This window comes from Citrus sinensis, chromosome 3 (assembly GCF_022201045.2).
Source record: "Citrus sinensis cultivar Valencia sweet orange chromosome 3, DVS_A1.0, whole genome shotgun sequence".
NCBI classification, from domain to species: Eukaryota; Viridiplantae; Streptophyta; class Magnoliopsida; order Sapindales; family Rutaceae; genus Citrus; species Citrus sinensis.
This window is the reverse complement of record NC_068558.1, coordinates 45941623-45968405: the sequence shown is the minus strand read 5'-3', so window position 1 is coordinate 45968405 and position 26783 is coordinate 45941623. Positions and strand designations below refer to the sequence as shown.

The 26783-nt window shown below is 36.6% G+C and overlaps 3 protein-coding genes across 6 annotated transcripts; all 3 read left to right on the top strand.

Annotated features, from left to right (window-relative positions):
- The first annotated feature begins 1848 nt into the window (after window positions 1–1848).
- On the top strand, window positions 1849–8463 carry LOC102629070 (DNA replication licensing factor MCM7). The gene is made up of 15 exons (XM_006492268.4): window positions 1849–1981; window positions 2064–2131; window positions 2255–2314; window positions 2430–2653; window positions 2999–3176; window positions 3301–3423; window positions 3511–3600; window positions 4030–4172; window positions 4440–4617; window positions 4877–5068; window positions 5414–5586; window positions 5770–5973; window positions 6588–6753; window positions 7092–7313; window positions 7993–8463. The coding sequence occupies exons 1-15, from the start codon at window positions 1951–1953 to the stop codon at window positions 8095–8097; spliced, it is 2157 nt and encodes a 718-aa protein (XP_006492331.2). The 5' UTR covers window positions 1849–1950; the 3' UTR covers window positions 8098–8463.
- A 465-nt stretch (window positions 8464–8928) lies between these two features.
- On the top strand, window positions 8929–22287 carry LOC102628602 (uncharacterized). Of its 4 annotated transcripts, none has more exons than XM_015525196.3 (24): window positions 8929–9334; window positions 9957–10320; window positions 10759–10913; window positions 11601–11840; window positions 12665–12774; window positions 12878–12955; window positions 13035–13141; window positions 13431–13525; window positions 13603–13742; window positions 13885–13988; window positions 14059–14136; window positions 14262–14340; window positions 14534–14702; window positions 15510–15580; window positions 15720–15800; window positions 15895–15965; window positions 17129–17225; window positions 17327–17386; window positions 17911–17965; window positions 18054–18448; window positions 18520–20355; window positions 20467–21033; window positions 21165–21223; window positions 21781–22287. In XM_015525196.3, the coding sequence occupies exons 2-24, from the start codon at window positions 9971–9973 to the stop codon at window positions 21974–21976; spliced, it is 5193 nt and encodes a 1730-aa protein (XP_015380682.2). In that variant the 5' UTR covers window positions 8929–9334; window positions 9957–9970; the 3' UTR covers window positions 21977–22287. The 4 variants fall into 4 exon arrangements, with proteins under 4 accessions (XP_015380682.2, XP_015380681.2, XP_006492329.2 ...); XM_015525195.3 differs by having other exon boundaries at window positions 8929–9390; XM_006492266.3 differs by having other exon boundaries at window positions 8930–9390; window positions 13612–13742.
- Window positions 22288–22483: 196 nt separating this feature from the next.
- Window positions 22484–26459, top strand: LOC102628306 (ribosomal RNA small subunit methyltransferase). The gene is made up of 3 exons (XM_006492265.4): window positions 22484–22892; window positions 23301–25358; window positions 25996–26459. The coding sequence occupies exons 1-2, from the start codon at window positions 22569–22571 to the stop codon at window positions 24054–24056; spliced, it is 1080 nt and encodes a 359-aa protein (XP_006492328.2). The 5' UTR covers window positions 22484–22568; the 3' UTR covers window positions 24057–25358; window positions 25996–26459.
- The last annotated feature ends 324 nt before the right edge of the window (window positions 26460–26783 follow it).

Here is a 26783-nt window from a genome sequence, read left to right as displayed (position 1 = left end):
TATTTCGAGTCGTGCATTCTTTTGATACTGTGTACGTCATATAGTTAATCATGTAGGTCGTGTAAGTAATATAGTCGTGTAAGTCGTGTAGGTCATGTAAGAAATATAGTCGTGTAGGTAATGTAAGAAATATAGTCGTGTAAGTCGTGTAAGTAATATAGTCGTGTAGGTCATGTAGGTCGTGTAGTTACTTGTATATGAAATTTAATATTATTATTTTTATTGTATCATCAGATATGGTTTTGGTACGTGTGTCTATTCTCTTCAATGGTGAATGGATTAAACAAAATGACGAGTATAAGTTCAAAAGTTCAAAGGCTAAAGGGATAATGATACCACGATCGACAACATATGCCGCATTGGTGGAGAAGATAGCTGAAGTTATTGATATAGATACTTCGGAATTCGAAATCACAACGAAGTTCAAACTTAAGACATCTGATCCTATGCCACCAGTTACAATTCAAACCAATGATGATGTGGAATTTTTTAAAATTCTAATTTAATTTCACTTCTTTTTTTAATAATTTTCATTGACATTTTCTGCATAGCAGTAAATATAAATTCTTAGCACAAATTAAGTCTTTAAAGAACTAAATTAATCTAATGATTAATGGAAAATTCGTGTAATTTTAAAGTCGCAATTAAACATATTACAACCATTTAAAAAGTTTTTTTCTTTTTTTTTTTTATCTTCAAAGTGCTTTCTTCCTCTGGCCAAGCATACAAGCATACATGAGGAATGCCTGCATATAATTAATCCATGAAATCAATTAAGAAAAAAAATATCAGCTATAGGAAATTAATGTAATGTTATACACATAAGAACACCATTCGCAGTGATAAAATATTTTCACTCATAACTAGACATATCATGACTTACCATGACTTATAATTGGAAATTAAGAATCTCTCTAATTAATGACATTTCACAAGGTAAAGGTATATGCACAATTCTAATTTATTGTGAGCCTAATTAAACTAAATGTAATGTGCAGATTCTATTGACAAGAAGCAAAATGTGGAATTGAAGGTCGTGTAATTGTGTAATACAAGAAGATCGTATAACTGTATAATACATGAAGGTCGTATAAACATGCAATACATGAAGGTCGTGTAATCGTGCAATACATGAAGGTCGTGTAATCATGCAATACATGAAAGTCGTGTAAAACACAACCTTGAATCTTACATAACCTTACACGACTAAATCTTGTGTTACATAACAAAATTATAATCAGCACAATCCATTAATTTTACACAATTTGCATGCAGCAAAACAACTAGAAATTTGTTTTCGAACATGTTATGAGAGACTCACAACTAATTAATCTATTTTTTCAATATAAAACCCTAACTTTTTATTTTTTTTCTCTTGAATATTAACAAGAAAATTAATTACATGGAATTACTTGTCTCAACTAGTTACATTCTGACAATTTTACAGTAAATGATCAACTATCTCCGGTGATTATGTAGTGACGAACTATGCTTCACTTTCTCAGTTGTGGCAGCTTCTCCTTTTCAGGCTTAGTTTGCTCGTGTTGAAGTTCGATTTACCATATATGGAGAATGAATGTTTGTTTCAGTAGAGGTGATGCCAGTGAGGAAATTGCAGTGTTTGTTTGTTTGAATTTGATAATGGAGGAAATTGCAGCAGATGAGTGTTTGTTTGCTTCAGTAGAGAAGGGAGAGGTGCTGTCCGTTGAGTTGAAATATTTTAAAATGAAGATAATTTAGTAATTTTTTATCTATTTTTAAAGGATATTGAGATAATTTTTGAAGTATCCAGGTGTACCGGGCGCAATTTGCTCTATTATATCGTATCAATTACGCGTATATTTTCCCGCCAAACCGTCTTCCCTCTCATCATTTCCCGCCAAGGCCCCTGTTCTCTTTCATTCTCGTATTTGCTCATTCTGCCTCTTACTGCAGCTGCTAACGCTAACCATGACAATCTTCGACCTCGACGCAGATAAAGGTATAATATTCATCACTCTACTTCTATGCAATCAATTATTTATAAGATCCTAGTTCTATTGCTTCGTTTTCTTTCTATTCAGCTTTCGCAAAGGAGTTCATTTCGAACTTCGCGGACGCAAATGGCGATGCCAAATACGCGAACATTCTCGTAAGTCTCTCTCTCGCTTTTTTAATCCTCCTACATGGATTGAAAAATCCTAGATCTGAAAATTTGTATATTCTGTTTTCATTCTCTTTCTCTTTTTATTTGAGTTCCTTCTATTCATTTCAGCAAGATGTTGCAAATCGTAAAATTCGTTCAATCCAGATTGATCTTGAAGACCTATTTAACGTAATCCCCTCTCTCATTGTCTTTCTTCTTGGTTATTAGAATAAAAGTTAAACATTCATTTGTTTTGCTTGAAACCCTAATTATGTGTTAACTGTCGATTTTCTTGATTTTACAGTATAAAGACTTTGATGAAGAATTTTTTAGGAGAGTTACTGAAAACACCCACCGGTATATTGGGATTTTTGCTTCTGCAATTGACGAGTTATTGCCGGAGCCCACGGAGGCATTTCCGGATGACGACCATGATATATTGATGACACAGAGATCTGAGGATGGGGCGGATAATACTGATGGAGCTGATCCACGTCAGAAGATGCCTCCGGAAATTAAGCGTTATTAGTAAGAATGAACAAAAGCTCTTTTCTTACAGTACACCGAACTTGTTCAAGATATTTATTTAAGATTTTTTTTAAAAATTTTTAGCAATAGTTTATGGTTGATGTTGCAAATGGTAAATTTTACTTGGTTGAAGCTTAATTAAGTAAAAAAAGGATCTCCCCACTTTATAGTGTATGTTTTTGTAATTATTTATTTGTAATACGTATTGAAGCCTGATATTTTCAAACACTTCTTAATTTGGCTTTACAATATCAACTCCAATTGCTTGGTATCAATTTCTCATAATTTGTATACAACTTAGTTTCTTTGAATATAATGGTCAAGCATCTGTCTCATTCTATTCAGTGAAGTTTATATCAGAGCATCATCAAAGGGGCGACCGTTTTCTATTAGGGAGGTCAAGGCTTCATACATTGGCCAGCTTGTAAGGATATCTGGTATTATAACCCGTTGTTCAGATGTTAAGCCACTTATGCAGGTAGCAGTATATACTTGTGAAGAGTGTGGTTTCGAAATCTACCAGGTAATTGATTTGAAGAACTTATAAAGATTATGGCTTGTCTTATCACTTATGAGACTTGTATTTTATTCTCTTTTCTTTTACACGAGTTTTTGTTGATTCCATCCATTATCAATGTTTCAAACAGGAAGTAACTGCCCGTGTTTTCATGCCTTTATTTGAGTGCCCATCCCAACGCTGTAAAATAAACAAAACGAAAGGGAATCTGATTCTTCAACTCAGAGCATCAAAATTTCTGAAGTTTCAGGAGGTTTGTAGTTTAATATAAATTTGATATCTCAAATTGCAATCAGGAATCTTTTGCACATGATTTATCATTTTAGATGGTATTTTGCAGGCTAAGATTCAAGAGTTGGCTGAACATGTTCCAAAAGGTCATATACCTCGAACAATGACTGTTCATTTAAGAGGAGAACTCACAAGAAAGGTTAGTGGCTTTTTTGGTCAGCTTTCATGAAACTTCTTAAATTATTTCGTGTCTGAGAGTAAGTGAAGAAATGACAGAAAATTTCAGTAGTTATTGTCATCATTGTGCTTCAAATCATATTAACCTATTAAGTGGTAGTCTGTGGGTATACAAAATGTCAATTAAAACCATAAATTCGTGTTTACAGAACTGTTTGACCTACCCTTGTTAGTCTGTGTCAGCTAACAGAAACAAAAAAATGAATATTTCGATATAGATTTAAAGTGAAAAACTGAATGACATGAATAATTGCAACGTAGAACTTACATCCTCTACCTAAGTGTATATTATTGTGTCAGAAATTTCATGGTTGCAGATACTTCATGGTATTGCGTCTATCAAATTTATGAATTTTGTATGAGCTTTTATCCATTTTTTGAACGTTGGCAGGTTGCTCCAGGAGATGTTGTTGAATTTTCAGGGATCTTTCTTCCAATTCCTTACACTGGTTTTAGAGCACTCCGTGCTGGATTAGTTGCAGATACATACTTGGAGGCCATGTCTGTCACTCATTTTAAGAAAAAATACGAGGAGTAAGCTACTTCAAATGCTTAATTATCACAACTTGTGCACATATTTATATTGATGTGTTCTAATTTCCTTTTTTTTTTTAATAATGAACGCTGAGAACAGAATTATGCTTTTACTAAATGTAGTTTTAACAAACATGTGTGTTTTATTAATCATATGCTTTTTGGTAAGTAATTAAACAAGATGGTTTTTAATTGTTCATTTGATGAGATGAGGATTGAACCAAAGAAGGGTTCAAAATTGACGGGCTCACTTGTAATCCATTGCAGATATGAACTTAGAGGAGATGAGGAAGAACATATTTCTCGTTTGGCTGAGGATGGTGATATCTACAATAAGTTGGCACGATCACTGGCCCCTGAAATTTATGGACATGAAGATATTAAAAAAGCTCTGCTTCTTCTCCTTGTGGGTGCTCCTCACCGCAAATTAAAGGATGGGATGAAGGTATATTTTACCAAACAATTTAATTACACATGTAAGCAAATTGACTTTTTCCTTACCAGTATCGTAAGGAGTATAGTCCAGCTGAAATGACGGGACATATTGATAATTCCTCAAGAGATCATAGTTTTGAGAAAAATTGACGAGTATATTTTTCTATTTGATTTGTTCCCCCTTATCACTGAGCAGGGGGCATCCTAGCATATCTGCAACTTTGAGAAGACTAACAAAGTGTAACAAATATTACTGAATGAAATTGCAGATTAGAGGAGACTTACATATATGTCTGATGGGTGATCCTGGGGTTGCCAAAAGTCAGCTTCTCAAGCACATTATCAATGTAGCGCCCAGGGGGGTGTATACCACTGGAAGAGGTAGCAGTGGAGTTGGTCTAACTGCTGCTGTTCAGAGAGATAATGTGACAAATGAGATGGTTCTGGAAGGAGGAGCATTGGTGAGACTCGTTTTTCTGCACACTGCATGTTATGTATCCATTAAGTTACTAACTGCCAAGCTGTTGGCCACATTGGCCAAATCCAGATTCCTTGTTAATCATTATAAAATTGGTTTAAGAGGCTTTTATCTAGAAATAAAATGAATAATGCCATGAACATGAAATGTCTGGGATGTCTGTTACTGCTGCCACCTCGTGTCCGAAGTGTCTGCTTTTTGAGGGGTTTCTAGATTGTTTTTCTTGATAGTCAAGCCATTTTTTGCCTTCACAAATTAGATGACTATGATCTATTTGTTTTTTGAAGGAATTTTGGGCTTCATAGAAAGGGATTTGACTATGTTTCAGGTGCTAGCAGATATGGGTATTTGTGCTATTGATGAATTTGACAAGATGGATGAATCAGATCGTACAGCAATTCATGAAGTTATGGAGCAGCAAACTGTTAGCATTGCCAAAGCTGGAATCACCACATCTTTGAATGCCAGAACTGCGGTTCTTTCTGCTGCTAATCCAGCTTGGTGCGATCTTACAGGCATTAGTTGATCTCATTTTCAAGTGCCTGAATTCATGTTATATACGTTGCGCAAATATATGGCAGCTTTTTGGCTAGAACCTCAAGTGTCTTGCTTATGTTTATGAACATTGTAGTCTGTAGAACAATTAAAATACTAATTTTGGGGAGGTCATTATATGTGTTGTAGGGGAAGATATGATCTACGGAGAACTCCTGCTGAAAATATCAACCTCCCTCCTGCCCTTCTATCAAGGTTTGATCTTCTGTGGCTGATCCTAGATCGAGCGGATATGGATAGTGATCTTGAAATGGCTAGGCATGTTGTCTATGTGCACCAGAACAAGGAGTCTCCTGCTCTTGGGTTTACTCCTCTTGAGCCAGCTATTCTTCGGTAATTTAAAGTTTCCTTTCACAAATGATTACTACTAATTCGTGGATGATTGTTTTTTAATTATAGCCGTTAGTTTCTACATCACTGATCCTTGTATTATGGTATTTAAATTATGCTAACAAAAGTTACAATATGATAATTTGTTTTTTCATTCATTAGATAGGCCGTTGAGATAGATAATTAAAGCAGTAGATATTGGGTCTAAAGCTAAAATTTACAAAGCTATATTGGTTGAAGAAAGGAGTTTTGTTACCTCTGCTGATCGTGTTTTGTTTATAGAAGGTGCATTTTGTTTACTGACATGCTACTTCTTGTGTGGCTGCATGTCTTTACATTTGAGTGTTTTTCATATCTGTGCGAGTGCTGATGCCAAGTCTTTTGTGGTCCAAGTAAAAGGGCTTAACATTTATGATAGGCATTCTTTACTTTGTAATGATTTACTTCTCCCTTCTGTCATACATGTTGAAAGATACTTCTGCATAAAGGACTTGTCTTCTCAGATTATGAATGGTTCAAAAGGAAATAAATGTCATGGTTATTTCTCAATTTTCTGGTTATCCGAACCATGGATTCTTTTGCAATTTCTTATCACATTAATTTTTCCTGGCTTTTAGTGCATATATTTCTGCTGCAAGAAGATTATCCCCTTGTGTCCCAAGAGAACTGGAGGAATATATTGCTGCAGCATACTCCAATATCCGGCAAGAAGAAGCTAAATCAAATACGCCTCATTCATATACAACAGTGCGAACTTTACTTAGCATTCTGCGGATATCAGCTGTAAGTTCAGATACCATGTTTTTGTGGCTAATGTTAGATTCTGATATCTTCATTTTTTTTTTTAATTATTGAAGTGGGCTCCAGGGTGGGAATGGGATGGGAACTACTTGTTCTGATGGGTAGATGTGGTTCCTAGGCGCACAGATCTTTCTGGGTCTGAAATGGGGATATAAGTTTTAGACGGAAACTGTCGACAGTTTTGTATGAAGTGGATTCTTTCCTGCCAGTGATGTGTTGGGCACGTGTCTCCACCAGTGGAACCATAGATATCTATGTATGGCAGCTATTCTTGATTTATATTAAAGCATTTGAATTTGATGTTTCCTTTTGGTTTACAGGCACTTGCAAGGCTTCGATTCTCAGAAACTGTTGCTCAGAGTGATGTGGATGAGGCACTAAGGTTAATGCAGATGTCAAAGTTCTCTTTGTATTCTGATGATCGTCAGAGATCTGGTCTGGATGCTATATCTGATATTTACTCAATTTTGCGGGATGAGGCTGCAAGGAGTAACAAGTTGGATGTGAGCTATGCCCATGCACTCAACTGGATCTCTAGGAAGGTTAGTACTTTTGAGGATGCAATTTAGTTGTTGATTGTTGGTCACCATGTGTTTTAGTCCTCCAAAATATTTATCTAAAGGAGAAGAACTACTCTGTTTGTGGGGTTTCTTTTATGTAGTCTCATGTCTCGATTTGACCCTGCATTTCATAAGAACAGAGAATTATGATGCCGTTAAGGGAATTTTGTTTGAACTGTATTTTCTCAAAACATGACCAGTAACCCAAAAAAAAAAAAAAGATCAAAAGATGGCTTTCCACTGCATTCCAGAACTTGAGTGAATGTTGTTCTGTCACCTGGGCCTTCAGTGGTGCATTTATCACGGTATGTGTCCTCGACAAAGAGGGTTAGGTCAATTAGTAATCATGTTTAGATGATATGACACCCAATTTAAGACTCAGGCTGTTTGGAGAACTTGTTAGTTTCAAATCAAGTATTCCAATATTTACTGTTCTTTCTTTTGCAAAGCGTACTTTTTAGCTTAGGAGGTTCATATCTGCAGACATGGAAGCTCCTCTGTGTCACTGAATGTGATCGTGATTTTATTGTAATTCTTTCTTCTTTGCTATTCTGTGATGTCTTTACCTTTTACATATTTGTTGTTTACTTGAACAAAATAATCTCTTCTTCTCCAACACGACTTTGGTTCTTATGGCTTGAGATTATTTTCTTATGCACAGGGATACAGTGAAGCACAGTTGAAAGAATGTTTAGAGGAATATGCAGCATTAAATGTGTGGCAGATACATCCCCATACATTTGATATCCGCTTCATTGATGCTTGATCTACCCTTGCTGTAAATTGTTTTGCGGCAGCAATCACCTTTCAAGTATATGCGTGCTCTAGCCACTTGTTATTCAGAAAAAAAAAAAAAAAATTTCAATGGGAAATGAAAATTGAAAAATCACGCTCTGGTTGAGCTATAGTTGAAGCTTTAAACATTGCTTCCAAATGTTTGTTGTATATCCAGAGCTGGTTAGCCTTATAGATTTCAAGAGCAGTTGTTAGAGCTGTTTGTACTGCTGGGAAATCTGAAATCGGAAAGTGATGATACTGCATTGAAATTATTGTAGACTTGTTAACTTGAGTAAGACATCAATGCGCTCCTTAATTGAATCGTTCTATTTCTGTGCACGCCGTTGTGCACCTGTGATTGTGCTTCCAACACGAATAGTAAGATTTCTGATTCTGTAGGCTACTTGTTTTGTTGTGGCGCCCGAATTTTTTAGGATCTGATTAATGATGCAATGATTCTGATGTCTGGAAAATAGATTGATTAATTTCCTTTTTAAGTTCAATTGCTTTTGTTTGTATACAGGGTACAACCATATTTGCCCTCGTAGTGGGATTAGTTTGGGTCTGAAATTGTTGTAGTTGTGCGCGTATACAGGAACGTTGTTACGTGAGATGAGACCGGATGGCTGGCAGTGTAACGCCACCGTCTCAAACATGAATGCATGATGTGTACGCCCATCGATAAAAGGACGAAAATAACCTTTCCTCGGGAGCGATGAATCTGAATGAGAGAGCACTTTTGCGTTGACTATTCTGAACACGGGCAAGGAAGTCTTTTCATCTGTTCCGTTCACATCTAATGTCCCAACTCCTAATCCCGAACCCAACATTCCAAAATTTTCCCAATTCTCAAATATATTACTGTTAATACTCAAAATATTTTCCCATACATATGTGTGTGTATATACAAATATACATATGTATGTATTTATTTTCCTTTCTTCTTTAACATTTTTTAATACCTCCATTTGGGTTCTTCTGTTTGCTTTCTTTACAGAAAGCTGACTGGAAATCCCAAAAACAGAGACAATCCGAGAGAAACGAAATGTAGCTGAGCTGCGTCTCGTATCTTTTCCTCAAACTTGATTGAAAACCAAAAAGTTCGCTATCATTTCTTCTTTGTTTTTGACAATAATCCTTTGCCAGCTCTGAAACTATCAATCACGGCTAATAAGTCACTTTCCTGAAGAGCTCCATGTTCAGTATCTAAACCGACTCTATCTAAGGTGGCAGGGAATAAATTCTAATTTTATTTGGCTTTGGCGCAATTGCGCGTGTTTCGGTATAGATCTTGGAGAGAATTCTTTTAATATTGATGTGTTAATTCTGTCGGTTTTTCATGTCATTGATTAAATGTCATACGTGTAGATTCGAGTTTAGTTTCACCTGTTAATTGGTACATGTTTTGATGGAACTAACTGGGTCACCTTGAAAAATGGATGTATCAACTTTGAAGTAACTGTGTTATAGGATTTTTAGCTATGTTAGTTAGCCAACAAACTTCTGCTCGAGGAATCATGCAAGTAAGAGCCTTGGTAGCAGTAACCTTGGCTAGATTTCTCGGTTGATGAAGCCATTGTTTTAGTGTTCATTTTCTTCTTGTTCCGCCTAATGCTTTATTGATATTTTGTAGAAATTGAATTCCCCCTCCCCCTCCCCCCCCCTCATTCGAAGATGTAAATTGATTTTATGGGGGTTACAGATATTTGTACATTGAGCTTATTTGTTTAAATATCCGTCCATTTCTGTAGATGGTTTGTGTTATTTTTCAGCCAAGTTGTTGATCTGCATACAGCCAGTACACACCTGTTATGTTAAATTTTGTAACTGCTGCTTCTATTTTCTCAGGCTGTACTAAAATTATGGACTATTGGAAGCTTTCATCTTCCAGTGGTGCACCTTCTCTTGGTAAAGCACCTTTGAAATTTTCGAGTACGGTGCAGGAGATGGCTCAGTTAGAGCAACAAGATATGGTAGCCAATCAAGTTGTTGAGGCTGATGTTGACTTAAGAGAAGTTTACTTTCTGATCATCCATTTTTTATCTTCTGGGCCATGTCAAAGGACTCTCGGACTGCTTTGGAATGAGCTTTTGGAACATCAGCTTCTACCTAGAAGATATCATGCTTGGTTTTCTAGGAGTGGTGTAAATAGTGGGAATGACAATGATGATGGCATCTCTTTTCCATTAAGTTATAATAAATTAGTGGAGAGGTATATATGCGTTTTCTTTTATTTCAATTTCAGTGAAAGATCAGTCTGGAAACTTATGGTAATATGCTCCTGATTTTCTCTATCATTTATTGGATTGTCTGGCATCATGCGATCTTCTAGATCCAAAATATTTCACTGATTCAAAGTGGAGCAGCAGACATGTTATTTTGGGAAGTAATTTAAAAGATTTTCCTTAAAATAAATCCAATGAGTAATTGATCTGGTGACAAATCTTAAAGTCGGAGTTGGTGAGTCACTTTTCAAGTCTGAGGTGTTGCTTTACTTAAGTGATAACTTGAGTGAGATTCATGCTTTTTCAGAGTCTATTCAGACTACAATGCAAATTTTGTTTGGGTTTGTGCTTTCTTTTCTTCATTTTTGAGTTTATTTCATGTTGTTTCTTGTAATTTATTGATTTCCCATTTTTATAAATCTCAGGTATCCTCACATTGAATGGGATCACTTAGTAAAGCTTCTGAGGCAACTTTTGCTATATAAAGCCTCTCCCTTCCATGGCAGGATTGGTGGAATTGCCCCAAATGCTGCTGATGTTCCTACGTTACTTGGATCTGGCTCCTTTTCACTTCTGGAATGTAAGTGATATGTCATAATGATTTGCTTCAGTCTTATGGGAGTTTCTTTTCTTTTTCTTTTTTTTTTAAATTTTGATTCTTCCATAAAGGGTTGTAAATCTTGGACCAAAGTTACCAAAGTTGACTTGCATCAGACCTTGTGGTTGCATTTGGACATGCTTGCTTAATGTGTCCTCCACTGCTCTTTCTTTTTCTCTCTGTATCTTAGTAAACAATTATTGTAATTATGATATTAGAAATGACCTAAACAATGGTTTGGATCTACGATACCAATTTGTTCCAAATTCCTAATTTGTTGAGAGCGAGAGTACCCCAAGAGCATCAATACTTTATTACCCTTATAGCTGTATTATAGTTTCTAAATGGACTTTATTTTAGCTCCAGATGTTACGCTCTTTTAGCGAAGAAAGTTGATAATAACAGAAAATCCTGAGAGCACAATTTATTCTTTCATCTCGTTGTAGCTAAATATCGGTAAATGAAAGAAAATGGGAAAAGGTATAAGCTTATCACAAAGGACCCCCAAATGACTGTACTTGGGCTGATGCATCATATGGTTTTCATAACTTCCCTTGCGCTTATAATATAAAACCTTTTCTGCCTTTATGGGTGTTTATTATGAGACTGTTCCTCCTTTTCTGCTTTTATAGGTGTTTGCCTAATCCATTTTCCATTCTGTTGTTGCAGGTGATAGAAGTATGAAATATAAGCAAGTTAAACCTCTACCAGCTTACCTGCGTTGGCCCCACATGCAGGCTGATCAGGTTCATGGGTTAAGTTTAAGGGAAATTGGTGGAGGTTTCAAAAAGCACCATCGTGCTCCATCTGTTTGCTCTGCATGTTATGCAATTGCTAAACCATCAACCATGGTGCAAAAAATGCAAAATATAAAGAAGCTAAGGGGTCACCGTGATGCTGTCTATTGTGGTATGCCTTTTTTTATCATTTGAACTTGTAGTCAAGGGCTTTCAGGACTTTATTCTGATAATCAATGCTCTTTACTATATGTGGTTCTTAAAAGGGGTCACTGTGATGCTGTCTATTGGAGCATGCCTTTTGTCATCATTTGAACTTGTAGTTAAGGGCTTTCTGAACTTTATTGTGATAATCAATGCTCTTTACTATACGTCGTTTTTAAGGAAACTTTTGGGATTTTGTCTGCCAGCTATGACATTGATGTGGTTCTTACAGTATATTTATTGTATTTCAATGAAATCTTTTTTCTTTTTCAAATCAATAAAAGGTAAAAGTGGTAAAAGAACCCCCCCTCCCCCCCCAAAAAAAAGAGTTCAGCCAAGTCCCTTCAAAATCTCTGATTAGGTCTGGTGTTGTGCAATCTTGAAATACAGACATAATATGTTTAACAATTAAATTTTGAAGACAATGTGTATCAGGTCTTTCATCATCCTCATCTTCTGTAAATAGTTTGTTTGGTGTCACCACTCTGGTTTCTATAATCATCAAGTTCATGTTTGGTAATTCGTTGCATATTTTTGTTCTTACTAGTTTTATGTTCTTTTTTTTAAAATTTTACGTCCTTTTAAAGAGATTTAAATTGATTTCAGTAGTATGGCAATATTAACAATTTGGTTTCAGCATAAAGATGCATGAACAAATTCCCTCTCTGCCGTCTTTTGGTTAAATTGTTTCTTCTGGCTCCTTACTGAGTTTGCTATTGCTATGTTAGCACATTTTATGGCAAAGTTGGTGGATAAGGATTTGAAAAAAATATTATTGCATGTATTTTGTAGCCATATTTGATCGCTCAGGAAGATTTGTTATTACTGGTTCGGATGACCGCCTTGTTAAAATCTGGTCGATGGAAACTGCATTTTGCTTGGCCAGTTGTCGTGGACATGAAGTGAGTTTGGGTTTTCTCGGTTCTTACATGAATGTACAAATATCCTCTATAGGCATTTCAAGTTTGTTTTGTAACATTATACTTTCTGTTGAATGTACTGAAGGGGGACATAACAGACTTGGCTGTAAGTTCGAATAATACTTTGGTGGCATCAGCTTCAAATGATTTCGTCATTCGAGTTGTAAGCATATCCTACCTACTTTTAAGTATCTCTATTTTGTATTCTTTGAAGGCGACATAGTTCTTTTCGACTGTTGCAGTGGCGCTTGCCGGATGGGTTGCCGATTTCAGTTTTGCGGGGACATACAGGAGCTGTTACTGCCATTGCATTCAGTCCGAGGCCTAGCGCTATTTATCAGCTTTTATCGTGAGTTCGGTTCCACATATATGTTCCTCTTATTGTTTCCTTCAGTTTCTCAGTTGATCTGCTGTTACTATTTTGAAAAAATCTTGATTTCACTATGGGTTGCATGTAGATATCTCATTTTTTCATCCTCCTTTTGACCATTATGAAGCATTCTCTGGATATTGAATGGACCGCGTCAGGATGGACAATTATTTTACTCTTACCTGGATGGATGCAGTGAATTTTTTTGTTTTTTTTTTTTTGGTTGGAATTTATTGTGCATGTTTGTTGACCCTACTAATATTTGTAGGTCCTCAGATGATGGAACTTGTCGAATCTGGGATGCTCGATATTCCCAATATAGTCCACGAATATACCTGCCCAAGCCTCCAGATGCTATCACTGGTTAGATGATTCTTCTTTGTTGTTCTTTGCTTGTTAGTTTGTATTAGGAAGATATTAAAATTTCTTTAACCAAGAAGTATTTTTAGGTAAGAGCAATGTTCCATCCAATAATGGACCCTCATCTAGTAATGGTCTACAGAGCCATCAGATATTATGTTGTGCTTACAATGCCAATGGAACTGTTTTTGTCACTGGTAGCTCTGACACTTTTGCAAGGGTGTGTTAAACCTTTGAACTCTTCAAATTATTATAGAATTCATCTTCTATTATATTTGATTTAATTTATTTTTTATTTTGAACTTTTGCTTGTTAATATTTATATTTAGTTGGAGTTTCTACTGAGAGCCAGATACTTGCAGGTCTGGAGTGCCTGTAAATCTAGCGTGGAAGACTCTGAACAACCAATTCATGAGCTGGATGTGTTATCGGGGCATGAAAATGACGTCAATTACGTCCAATTTAGGTTAGTCTGTCTTTTGTATATGTCTTATCTCCACAGAATCTCATGCCTGCTTAGCTGCTTCTATCTGCAGTGGCTGTGCTGTCGCTTCAAGATCTGCAATGTCTGATGCTTTCAAGGAGGAAAATGTTCCAAAATTTAAAAACTCCTGGTTTGTTGTGATTTTCTTTTAACAATTTCCGGAATTATTATTGTTAATATTACTACTATTTTACTTTGTTTTTGCGTCTAATCAATAGAGCCATTTTTGTTCTTGTGAATCCTTGTTTCTGCCAGGTTCTGTCATGACAACATTGTTACCTGTTCACGGGATGGTAGTGCAATTATATGGATACCAAGATCACGTAGATCCCATGTGAGTCCTTTCAATGATTTTAGGTCAAACTTTTCTATTTGAGCTGTTGTTGGAGACATGTTCTCTTTCTCAGCAAAATTTCATTAGTTCTTTATGCTCCAAAGTTCACAAATAGTTGTGGAGATAACAACTGAATTTTATGCATGCAAGAGAAAAAAATAAAAAGGATTTTATAATCCTTTTATTGGCTCAGGGAAAAGTTGGACGTTGGACGCGTGCATATCATTTGAAAGTTCCACCTCCTCCACTGCCTCCTCAACCTCCTCGAGGAGGCCCTCGTCAAAGGCTCCTCCCAACTCCTCGTGGAGTTAACATGATTGTGTGGAGCCTGGATAATCGCTTTGTGCTTGCTGCTATCATGGGTAAAATAATTACAATTAGTTTTTCCTCGTTATTCACTAAAGTGCTAGTCTGTACTGCTTAAGTGTGGTTATTAATTGTACCTGACAAGTTTATATTATTCTTTATCTGGAAGCATATCTTCTAGTTATGCTGTACTGCTATTTATTTCCTTCTGTCAGGCTGTCTACATTTTGCCCCCATCATATCCTGGCAGCCTCACTAAGTGAACCAGTCACTCGTGTTAACTTTTTTTTTTTTTTCTGTGGGAACCACCTCTAGCATTTGACTTCTCATTTTGTTTTATAAGTGATTATCAGTAGTGGTAGATGGTAAGGCCTATCAATTTTTGGTTTCTTAATGGTGCTAATCTGTACTTGTACTGAAGGTTCAACTTTAAAGCTTTGCCTTTAATTTTGATTTCATTTAATTGTCACCAGGATTTTGTAATGTCTAGCCTCATCTGGTTTTAAAGAACTCTGAATCATTTTAGGCATAAAACGAAAAGAGCTAATACATTACCTAGCTAATAGTAAAACAAGTTAAACCACTACATAATCAATATGGGTTTTTTTTCCTATAAAAAGGCCTTCTCCATTTCAATTATAACAGCAATTATGAGCATATGTAAACCCCAAACATAAATTGTTTTGCGGCTAGCTCATTGGCTGCATTCTTGTTTTAAAATGCCTAGGGATAATATTTACAAATTCATTCATTCAAGTTATATAATACTCTATTGTTGCTTCATTTAAGATCTTAGCTTTCTAGTTGGATCTTGTGCTTATTTTATTTACTTTTGTCCCTGCAACTGTGTCGTATTAATGCAGATTGCAGAATTTGCGTTTGGAATGCTGTTGATGGCAGCTTGGTACATTCTTTGACTGGTCATTCTGCATCTGTAAGTGGTTTCCAATTTTCCCTCGTCATGTAGCGTAGATTCTGAAGGCGTTAATATGCCTATCTTCTTTGATTTAATCTTTATTTTTCTACTTATTTTACTTCAGTGGCTCATAACTTTATTGTTGAATCCTTGGCAGTCCTATGTTCTGGATGTTCATCCTTTCAACCCTAGAATTGCTATGAGTGCTGGGTATGATGGACGAACTATAGTCTGGGATGTAAGTCTCTGTTTCTTGAAGTTTTCCTTGCAGTTTTATTTTTATTATTGTTATTTTCATTGTGTATTGAAATTTTGTGGTATGGCCTTTCCAGATATGGGAGGGCACGCCTATTCGGATATATGAAATAGGACGTTTCAAGTTGGTTGATGGAAAGTTTTCACCGTAAGTTATCTGTAGAATGATGTTTTTACCTTCCTTCAGGTGAATAGACGGTGTTTTGTTCTGGTGAACATATTTATTCATAAATGGTTTACTTGCCTGAGATTTCTTTTATCTTTTAGAATATTATGTTGATTTCTTTATAAAAAGTGGGGTCTGTACAAAAGTAGGTGCACTTTAGTCCTATTATATTCGAATTTGTTTTCTGTTGGTCAAGATCAGACCGAGCAGCATTTTTGCAAACGATCTTGATCTATAGGCCTCGCCAAGGTATAAAGAGGTGTGTCTGGCTTGTGTGCAAGAAAATCACATTGGTGTTCAGATATTTTATTTCCATGTTGCCCATGTATTGCCGTCCTGAATTGGGGCATCAGGCCTTGAAGTGCATGTCATGCAAGATGTGTGCGCTTCCTGCTGGAATTGAATATATTTGATTGGTTTAACAGATGTATGATGAATTATTCCTCGTTCTGTTCCTTCAGTCAAATGCATTTGAAGTTACAAAAGTTTCTGTCTTGTAATTTATAATTTCATCTCTCTTTCCAGATAAAGTTTTGAGATGGTCCTATGTACCTGCGTTCAGCCTATACGCCCGTCTTTGAGTTTCTGCTTTTAATTTGTGTTGGTCTGAATAGGTCTGAACTTTATCTATAGCCATGAAGATTAGTTATTTGGTTCTTGTTTTGGTGGTGCAAGAGGTTTAACCCATTCACATCAAGGTTAGGATGGGTTACAACAGATTTTGGGAGGGTTTTGCTTTATCTTTATGTACTAAAGTATATAATCATTTAGTTGTGCACCCTTGAATGTAATCATCATATGATTTCCCTGTGAATGGTTCAATTGCTTTGTTTCTTTTATATACTGCCAATCATGATGTGAAGATCCTACATTCCTACGTATATGATCATCTTGATCATATGCTTTGTGTTTCAAACCTCATTCTCTTGCTTTTTGTGTCTCATTGAGCTACTGTGGTTGGCAGTTTGACATCTCTTGTAGTTTCCCCAGTGAAAGCTTTTGTTTCTATTTCCAAGTTTGTGTTGCTACAGTTATTGTTATATGCATTTTGGATCTAAATGCTTGCTAGATTTTGGTAACAATTCTCTTGCAGTGTTTACATCATATCATTTTTATTGTGACGGGGCATTGCTTTCTCTGCACAGGGATGGGACATCAATTGTTCTTTCGGATGATGTTGGCCAGATATATTTGCTAAACACAGGTCAGGGTGAGTCTCAAAAAGATGCCAAGTATGATCAGGTACCTGAAATGTCTGTAGCTTATTTACTTTTTATCTTCACTGTTTAAGTTGTTATGTTGCAATTGCTTATGATGGTTGTCCGTGTGCAACTTCATGGCAGTTCTTCCTTGGGGATTATCGACCCCTTATCCGGGATAGTCTTGGAAATGTTCTTGACCAGGTTAGTGAATACTCATTATTACATGTTTCTATGGTGTATTATTTTTGTCTTGGATTATCTAAGATGATGGATGAATAACATTTATTTGCATGACCCTTTCTTAACTTGCTAGGTTCTCAGTTTTTCCCTCCAATCGTAAATGGGCTATCCCTATAGTACAGGTTTATTGGATTTCTTGTTAATCATGTGAGCTTGGAAATTTGAAAAAGTTCGCTACACGAAGCTTGTGAATAAGTGATTGTCTGATATTGAGCAAGGAATATAAGTGATTGTCTGATTGATCGAATTCTATTGAAACCATAGTTCATGAAATGCTTTTTATGAATGTCAACTAAGTATTGTAAGTAAATTGTTCTTGGTTGTTCAGTCATTTGATAACCAGAGTCATTTTTTGATAAATGATCACTATGAGTCAAACTCAATAGAATTTGACCAATCCTTTTCTCTGTCGTTAAGTTCAGAGCAGTAAACCGATTAGTGGTCAAGGATCTTTTAATGGTTTGCATTCTTTTGCTTATTTGCAGGAGACACAACTTGTTCCACATAGAAGGAACATTCAAGATCCTCTTTGTGATTCAAGTATGCTTATGGTTCATCTTTTTGTGGATAAACTGTGTTATTTTGAGCAACTTTTTTAAATATTTATTTCTTTGGTGGAAAATTTCAGGTATGATTCCATATGAAGAACCTTACCAGAGTATGTACCAGCAACGTCGGCTTGGTGCACTGGGCATTGAGTGGCGCCCTTCATCCATTAAACTGGCTATTGGACTAGATTTTAGTCTAGGCCAGGATTATGCAATGCCTCCCTTGGAAGATTTGGAGAGAATGATGGAGCCAGTACCTGAGTTCATAGATCCTGTGTACTGGGAGCCGGAAAATGAAGTCATAAGTGATGACAATGATTCAGAGTACAATATTGCTGAGGAATGTGCCAGTGAAGCTGAGCAAGGAAGTTTTTGTTCCACTTCTTCCACTGATTGTAGTGCAGGAGACAGTGAGGTAGAACATAGTCGTAAAGATGGACGTCGCAGATCGACAAGAAGAAAACACAGGGCTGAAGTAATTAGTCTATGACCTATGTTGGTTTCATTTCTGTTTGTGCTATATGAACTGAATTTGTTGCTTTTCAGGTTGAGTTGAAGACTTCATCTGGGAGGCGTGTCAGGAAGAGGAATTTGGATGAGCGTGATGGATCTGCTTCTGGCAGTAACAGAACTAAGAAATCAAAAAATAGCCAAAAAGCTTTAAAGAAGAAGTCCTCCAAAGCAAAATTATTGAGACCTCAGCGAGTTGCTGCACGCAATGCTCGAAGTATGTTCTCTAGAATTACAGGAACTTCAACAGGTGAAGATGACTCAGATTCAGAGTACAATTCGTCAAACAGTGATACGGTGCTGCAAGATTCACATGTTCAAAGCAAAGAAGATGACAGAAACTTGCAGAACATGCAGCAGCAACATAAAAGAGAAGAAGAACAGACAATAGTGGAGTCTGAGTTTATGGGCAAGCCTCTTGAGCTCCTAGAATCTCAGTCAGATACAGGAAACAGGAAGAGATTGGTCTTAAAACTTTCCTTACGTGACCACAAGAAGGCTCTATCTTTGGAAGACACCAGAGTAAAAGGCAATGATATGGCTAAGTTACCGCAATCATCTTCTGGACCTCCTCAAGGAACTACTGAAAGAAAAATTGATTTAAGCTTGAAAGAGCCGGGGTCATCTTCTGCAGGCAGTGGGATTGATGTGGGGTTGTCTCAAAAGCATAACAGAATTGTTTTTGCAGATGGAAGTCAAGATGAGAAATATGACAGTCAACTGGAGGAATCTGCAGGTGACATGGAGAACAAAACTAGATGGGCAGAGGTCAAGATCCGGACATCCAAGCGTTCATCAAGTTCAGGAGTATTGCTGCCACCTGATGCAAATTTTGATGTCCATAACGACAGCATAGGCGATGTCAACAGGTGTGTTAAACTTGAAAATGGACATGGGAAATTTTCATCTAATTCAGAAACTTCGTGCTATGGATGTGTGCGGTCTTGCAGTGATAAGGAAAAGTTTGGAAGTGATGCACTACTGGACCTGGCTAGTGTGAGAAAGGAAGAGCTTGCTCGTCATGAGGATATAAAGAAATCTTCATCATTCAATTCAACACCCTTGGTTGACCACCAGCAGAATGATGATGTTCATAAATCTCGTAATGAAGATGTTGGCACAAATTACCGTGATGAACTTAAAGAGAATCCACCCCTCAGGGTAAGAATAAGAACAAAAGGCATTTTGAGGGATACTAAAAGTCCTTCAGAACAGAAATCCAGTACTTCAGTTAAGGACCTGCCAAGTGCTGAAAGTGATCCGATTCCGATGTCCGAAAGCTCCTTGTGCATGGAGGGCAATCTAATGTCTGAAGTACCCGAAGAAGGTGAGGGGTATGGCAGATCTAGTTCTGACCAGTTATTAAATTCAAAGTTAAAGTTTAAAGTGCGTGATGGCAGTAAAAGTTCTTATAAGACTAGGACTGATATAGAAGCCTTTGATGGTGGCATGGAAGATGGCATCAACCATGAAGCTTCAGGAATTGATTCCCCTGAAGCAGCTTCTGGTTCAATACGTAAAACAAGATCCATGAAGATGAAAATAATTTCTCGGGAGCCCATTGCTGCTAACTGTAACTTCAAGTCTAAAAATGGCCATGATTTGGTGGGGACATCAAAAACTGTTGGAAACTCCTCCATGGAAGCACATGATGAGTTCTTTCCTGAAGAATGGATACCAACTTCAACTGTCAAATCACGACCTAGGTCAACTAGAAACCGGCGAGGAGATCATGATGGACATCCATGTCTCTTGTCTGGAAGGAAGTCAAATTTCCCTGTTAGAAAATTGTCGTGGTTGATGTTGTCAGAGCACGAGGAGGGTTACCGTTACATCCCTCAGCTGGGTGATGAAGTTATATATTCGAGACAGGTAATCATTTGTTTTGATAATCGGTACTGTTCCTTCACGATCCTCTAATGTGACTAGCTCTCATTTTTTGCTGATTTCACAGTTTCTAATTTAGGCTTCTGTTATTTTCAGGGCCATCAAGAATTCATTGAATCAACTGGCTCGCAAGAAGTGGGTCCATGGTGGTCAATTAATGGATACATTAGTGCGGTTGAAACTTGCAAGGTTGAAAATCTTGTCTATGCTACATTTCCAGGTTCTGGGGATAGCTGCTGTAAAATCACCCTTAAATTTGTAGATCCTTCATCGAGTGTGCTTGGTAAAGCATTCAAGTTGACCCTGCCCGAACTTAGAGATTTTCCTGATTTTGTTGTTGAAAAAACACTGTATGATGCTGCTATCAGCAGAAATTGGACACACAGGGATAAATGCCAGATTTGGTGGAGGAATGCGAATGGGGAAGGTGGCACTTGGTGGAAAGGTAGAATTACTAAATCACAGGCCAAATCTGAGGAGTTTCCCAATAGCCCCTGGGACAGGTATATGGTTGAATACAAGACTGGGGATTCCCACCTGCATAGTCCTTGGGAAATGCATGACCCCAATGTTATGTGGGAGCATCCCGAAATTGATTCTGAGAGCAGAGATAAGTTGCTGTCTTCTTTTAATAAATTGGAGCAGTCAGTGAGCAGAAAACAGGTTCTTTTCTATCTCCGTCATTCTTCTGGTCTGGACATTCCAAGAAAATTGCATTTGAATATTCCTTCTTCCTAAAGATGGATTATAAAGGCTTTCGTCGAGTTATTATAAATTTTACTTAAATGTTGCAGGATTATTATGGGATTCAAAGATTGAATGAAGCTGCTCAAAAGCTGGATTACTTGAACAGGTATCTATCTCTTCTCTGCAGCTTCCTTCTAACACACTACCCATCCTGTTCTTTTATTGTTCTTTTTCAGATGCATGTTTTACCGACATAGGAGTATCATCAACTGTGATAAGTCTCGGCAAAACTGGTTTAAAAGAATGGGATGATACATTCTTATTTGGGTTAATTTTAAATATCATTTATTAATTTTGGAGCTCGCATCGGTTGGTGAGGGTGGGAGGGCAGAAAGAGGGTCGGGATTCATGTGAAAGTGGGGAGGAAGTGTTACGATGGATATAAATACCATTATAGTTTATTAACGATTGCAGTTTAAGAGGATAAAGAAATCAACTAGTGATTTGACCCCACCCCGGAGGGCCAAAAATAACAAATATCAATTAACAACATCCTCCATTAATCACATCACATCAAAAATTAATCTCATCCTCCATTAAATTATCTAGGACTTGCCAATTGGTCTTGAATATGAATTTCAACTGAATAAGCTACTATATGAGTAGCAGAAATGTGAAGCTAATTTAATTTTCATCTTTGGCGCTCTGCAATGATTCCTGCAGATTTCCAGTTCCCTTGTATCCTGAAGTGATCCGGTTGAGATTAGTGAACAACTACTATAGGAGCTTGGAAGCAGCGAAGGATGACATAAATGTGATGCTGTCGAATGCCGAATCTTATTTTATAAAAAATGCTGCCTTATCAGCTAAGGTGGAGCGCCTAAGGGACTGGTTTAACAGGACACTGAACAAATTGTAGAAAGAAGTTGTGCATACTGCATAGCATAGTCATAGATGTTTATTTGTTATATTTATATTTTAGTTTTACCTCATTTCTTTTACCTAATCAATTCGTCTTCTTTAGATCGGCCATCCAGATTATGTACCATGTATCCTTTCGGCATTATTGATTCAAAAAATGAATCTGTAGGCTTAACTTCTGTTAAATTCTTTAATGTCGAGGTGCAGTGCTGTTGTAGTGTGGGGTTATTTTAATTTAATTATAAGTTTTGGTTGTAATAAACGGTTGAGTTTCAAACCTTAGTAATGATAATAATATTATTCACGAGATTATTTCCTTCCTACCTGCTAATTACAGTGGTAAGAAAATAAATAAATAATCCGAGTGATCAGGGTCGGGTACTTGGGTTAACCCGGTCTGCAAATTTTTATTATTATTATTTTTTTTTGTCCTCAGGTGATATGCGGATCGGATGCGGGTATTTACTATTTAGTCTGCCTTTTTCTTTTTCTTTTTAATAAATAAATAAATAAAAGCGGAAAACAGAAAACCCTAAAATCAAAAGCCAAACTAAACCAGTGGGCAAAATATCCCAAACACATCGCGCGCGATGGCAGGAGGGAAAATAAGGAAGGAGAAAGGAAAGCAGAAAAGTGGACCGTATCAAGGACAAGGACTAGGAGCAGGAGGTATATCCTTCCACAAATCAAAGGGGCAGCACATTCTGAAGAACCCTTTGCTTGTGGAGAGCATCGTCCAAAAAGCCGGCATCAAGAGCACCGATGTCATTCTTGAGATTGGTCCCGGCACTGGTAATCTCACCAAAAAGCTTCTGGAAGTTGGCAAGATGGTCATCGCTGTCGAGCTTGACTCTCGTATGGTTCTCGAGCTCCAGCGCCGTTTTCAATCCACCCCTTACTCCAACCGTTTAAAGGTACCCCTTCTTTTCTTTTTAATCTTTAATGGTTTCATATTACCATTACAGTTCCTGCCTTATATATTTATTGCCTCAGAACAATATTATCAGACTAATCTCTTTCTCAAGGTTTAAAATCCTTTCAGACAAATTACTATGATTCTAGCTAATAACATTTGTTTTGCATTAAGCACTGTTCTTCTACTTCAGAGAGAGTGTGTATGTGTGTGTTAATTAACATTAGTATGCTTTAACTAATCAATCACATTCCCAAATTTGGTCTGCTTTAAGGCAGAAGCAGAAACAATGTAGGTTTCCTTTTCTGACTGTGCATATGCTGACATTCTTAATTTATTTGAAGGAAGAAGATGATCGGAATGTTGTACGTTTGTAAAATTAATAGAAACTGATTTCTTTGCTGTACAGGTCATTCAGGGTGATGTCCTCAAGACTGATCTTCCCTATTTTGATATATGTGTGGCAAACATCCCGTACCAAATCTCCTCCCCACTCACATTCAAGTTGTTGTTTCACCAACCTGCCTTCAGATGCGCGATTATTATGTTCCAGAAAGAATTTGCTATGAGACTTGTTGCTCAACCCGGTGACAAGCTCTACTGTCGTCTTTCTGTGAATACACAACTTCATGCTCGGGTCTCCCACCTCCTTAAAGTTGGGAAGAACAATTTCCGTCCTCCACCTAAGGTTGATTCCTCAGTTGTTCGAATTGAGCCTAGGAAACCGCGTCCTCAAGTGAATCCTGTAGAGTGGGATGGATTTTTACGGATTTGTTTCATAAGAAAGAACAAAACCCTTAGCTCAATTTTCAGGCTGAAAAATGTCCTATCGATGCTTGAAAAGAACTACCGGACCCTACAGGCATTACAATCCTCACAGAATAGTTCCTTGGGAAATACCGAAATCGGAACGGATACACCAAGTCTGGGGGATTCTAATGGGGATCAAAGTATGGGGGTGGATGATGGAAGTGATGACGAAATGGATGTGGAAGATGATGATGGCGATAGTGATGTTGAAGGTGAGGTGTCCGAGTTCAAGGACAAAGTTTTGGCTGTGTTGAGAGAGGGACAGTTCGAAGAGAAGAGGGCTTCTAAGCTAACACAACAAGAGTTCTTATATCTTCTCTCTTTGTTTAACAAGGCTGGCATTCACTTTTCTTAATTTCAGAGTTGAGTATTAAATATTTATGAAGTACACCCAATTTTGTTTTCATGCTCTCGTCCTAATATTTTTCAACCATGGTATCCTGTTTTCAATTTCATCTTTGTTTTGTGTTTTTTTTTTTTTTAATTTTTTATAGGATGTATCCAGTCTTTTTCCCTAAGGCATTTCTTGACATTTTGTGCTAGAAAGCTGATTTTCTGTGTAGCAACACTTCCATATCTTCTCTTGAAGTCTTGATCTGGGAAAGTCTTCCAGGATGTTCATAAGATTTAACGGCATCTATGGATGAAGACAATTTCACCGACACCCTTCCAGAGTTCCAGATACATGACAACTTTCTTTCAAAAGACATCCGGTATCAAACGTAACTACATAAGGTTTCTTCTTAAAATGAAAATAATAAGGAGTAAAATCTTTTTGTAGAATGAAAATCTTCAAAATTCAGAAAATCCTTCAAAATATTATTTAAATTATTGCATATTTTATTTTATTTTTATTTAAAAGATAAAGGAAAAATAAGAGCATGAATTTTTTTTTTATCTTCTTAATAAAAATGAGAATAAGTTAAAATTTATAATAATTTAAAAGATTTAAAAGATTGTCATTTCATTAAAGTGGTATTATGATCCTAATTTAATAATAAAATCAATCTAATAATGCGTCTGTGAGATTGATTCTAGCATGGATGAATGTTAATATTAATCATTGTGGCAATGATTTCATTCATCTTGGGAATTTAAGAAAGCATAAAATGAGAAAGAAGTTTACTCTTCTATCATCAATGATCAACCGACCGTGGGAGCATTGTTAAGCAAAAGCCATCTCCAAAAACGGAGTTATGTCTTCACTTAAAAGGATTAAAATAGAAAGAAAATACTTGTATGTTACTTTGGGAGATAATTGGGAAGCTCGTATTAGTCCTGGTGTGAAAAGAAATTGCTGAGCCTATGCCCTATGGCCATCAAATAGTCTCAGTCTATTTTAGATGGAATACTTTAAAAAAAAAAAAGAAAAAAAAGAGAGAGAGAATTGGATCGTCTGTTGCCGGCTCGGCTCACGCACCTCAATACCCCATTCACAAAAAGTACGGAAAATGAAAAAGTAAAGAGATATGGGCGATAGATGCAATTTAGAAAACTTTAGGGGAGGTAAATGTTAAGCTTTAAAACCTGTTGGGACTACGGGAACGCTTCAGAATAATTCTTGCTCAAAACTTAAAAACCTCTGGTTCTAGTCCGCCGACTTGCTACTTCCCGGTATCCTAGTTCCCACATATATAGGACTCAACGCCGTTAATAGGTCAGTTGTTCTTTCACTGGTTTTTTTCATTTTTGCTTTTTTTTTTTTAATATTCTTATACTGACCATAAATTTGTGTAATTGAAATATTGATTTTGCATATTCTTTTTTAGTAAAATTGCTTAGCTGAGGGAGAAATGAGACAGTAGCTCGAAATTAAATTGTGAAACTATGATTAGCGCCTTACTGGGTCTGTTTCAGACATATTGTTTTCTTTATATCTAGTTTCTGCCGACTGAAAATTGAATTAGGTTGACATATGAGAGGCTTTTGAGATTTCTTTCTTATTTTAATTGAAATCTATCTTTTATACGAGTAATATGCTCTCGCTTAAAATTGTTTGCCAGTTGTATTTTTCATATTAATTTTTCTTTTCTTTCGGAGCTGTTTATGGGTAGTAAGTAGATGGAGCAACTTTTGTGCATTATGAGCTTGTGTCAGCTTAGACGCATCATGTTCCAATTGCGTCAACTAAAGCACTCTAATTTGAAGGTTGCATGTTTTTTAATATCTGTTTGTGAAACTAAGCTTTGCTGTCATCTCTTTTTTATCAATCCTTTCAAAATAATTTATGATTCATAAAATTAAAAGTGAAAAGGTTACATCTTTCAGTGAACTGATTACGGTGACATTTGCAGTGAATGGAGGTTCAATGTGGCGATGTGATTCCTCCTAAGTCTCGTGTTGTATGTACACTTCGCCTTGGGTCAGAGGTACATTCTATCAATGCAATAAACAAGGATAGTATTTCAGAGCAGTTGGTTTCCATGAAAGAGCAAAGCATGAGCGTATTGAAAGACTTCATTACCAAGCACAATGTTCCAAATGATGTTCCTGATGATTTAGTTGAAAGCGCTTCTGAAGAAGATACGGATGTCCCTGAGAAGCCTCATGTGAAGTCAAAGAAAACAAAAATAACTTAGAACTAACTCTACTTCTCGGTGCAAACCCAAAATTTGTATGGGAATTCTTTTCTGATATCTGTAATACCGTCTTAGCTGTAGCGCGTGCAAGATCAAGAACCATAATATTCTTCCTATTTGATGCCTAGAGATTTTATGCTAAATTACTCTTTGACTAATTTTCATTTTCACTTTCTGTAGATGCTTTGTTTACTGAATTAAGATTTTGTTAAGTCCTGCATTTCCAATACTGTACATTGCAATTCAGCTACTCATCAATCTTCTCTGTCATAGCAGGACCAAATTAAATCTCAGCTGCATCGCTCTCTCCAGCAATATTTCAAACTCACCTAGGTGATGCTAACTGATGAAACTACATCCTTTTGGTTCCATTTGAATCAACGTCAATGACTTAGCTCATTGTCCTTGCAGCGATTACTGCTTCTACCCAACTCAAAATAGGTTTGAAGAATTGCTAGTTACCTAAAAGTTTCATGCATCCATGTCTTATTGTTTATCAAAAC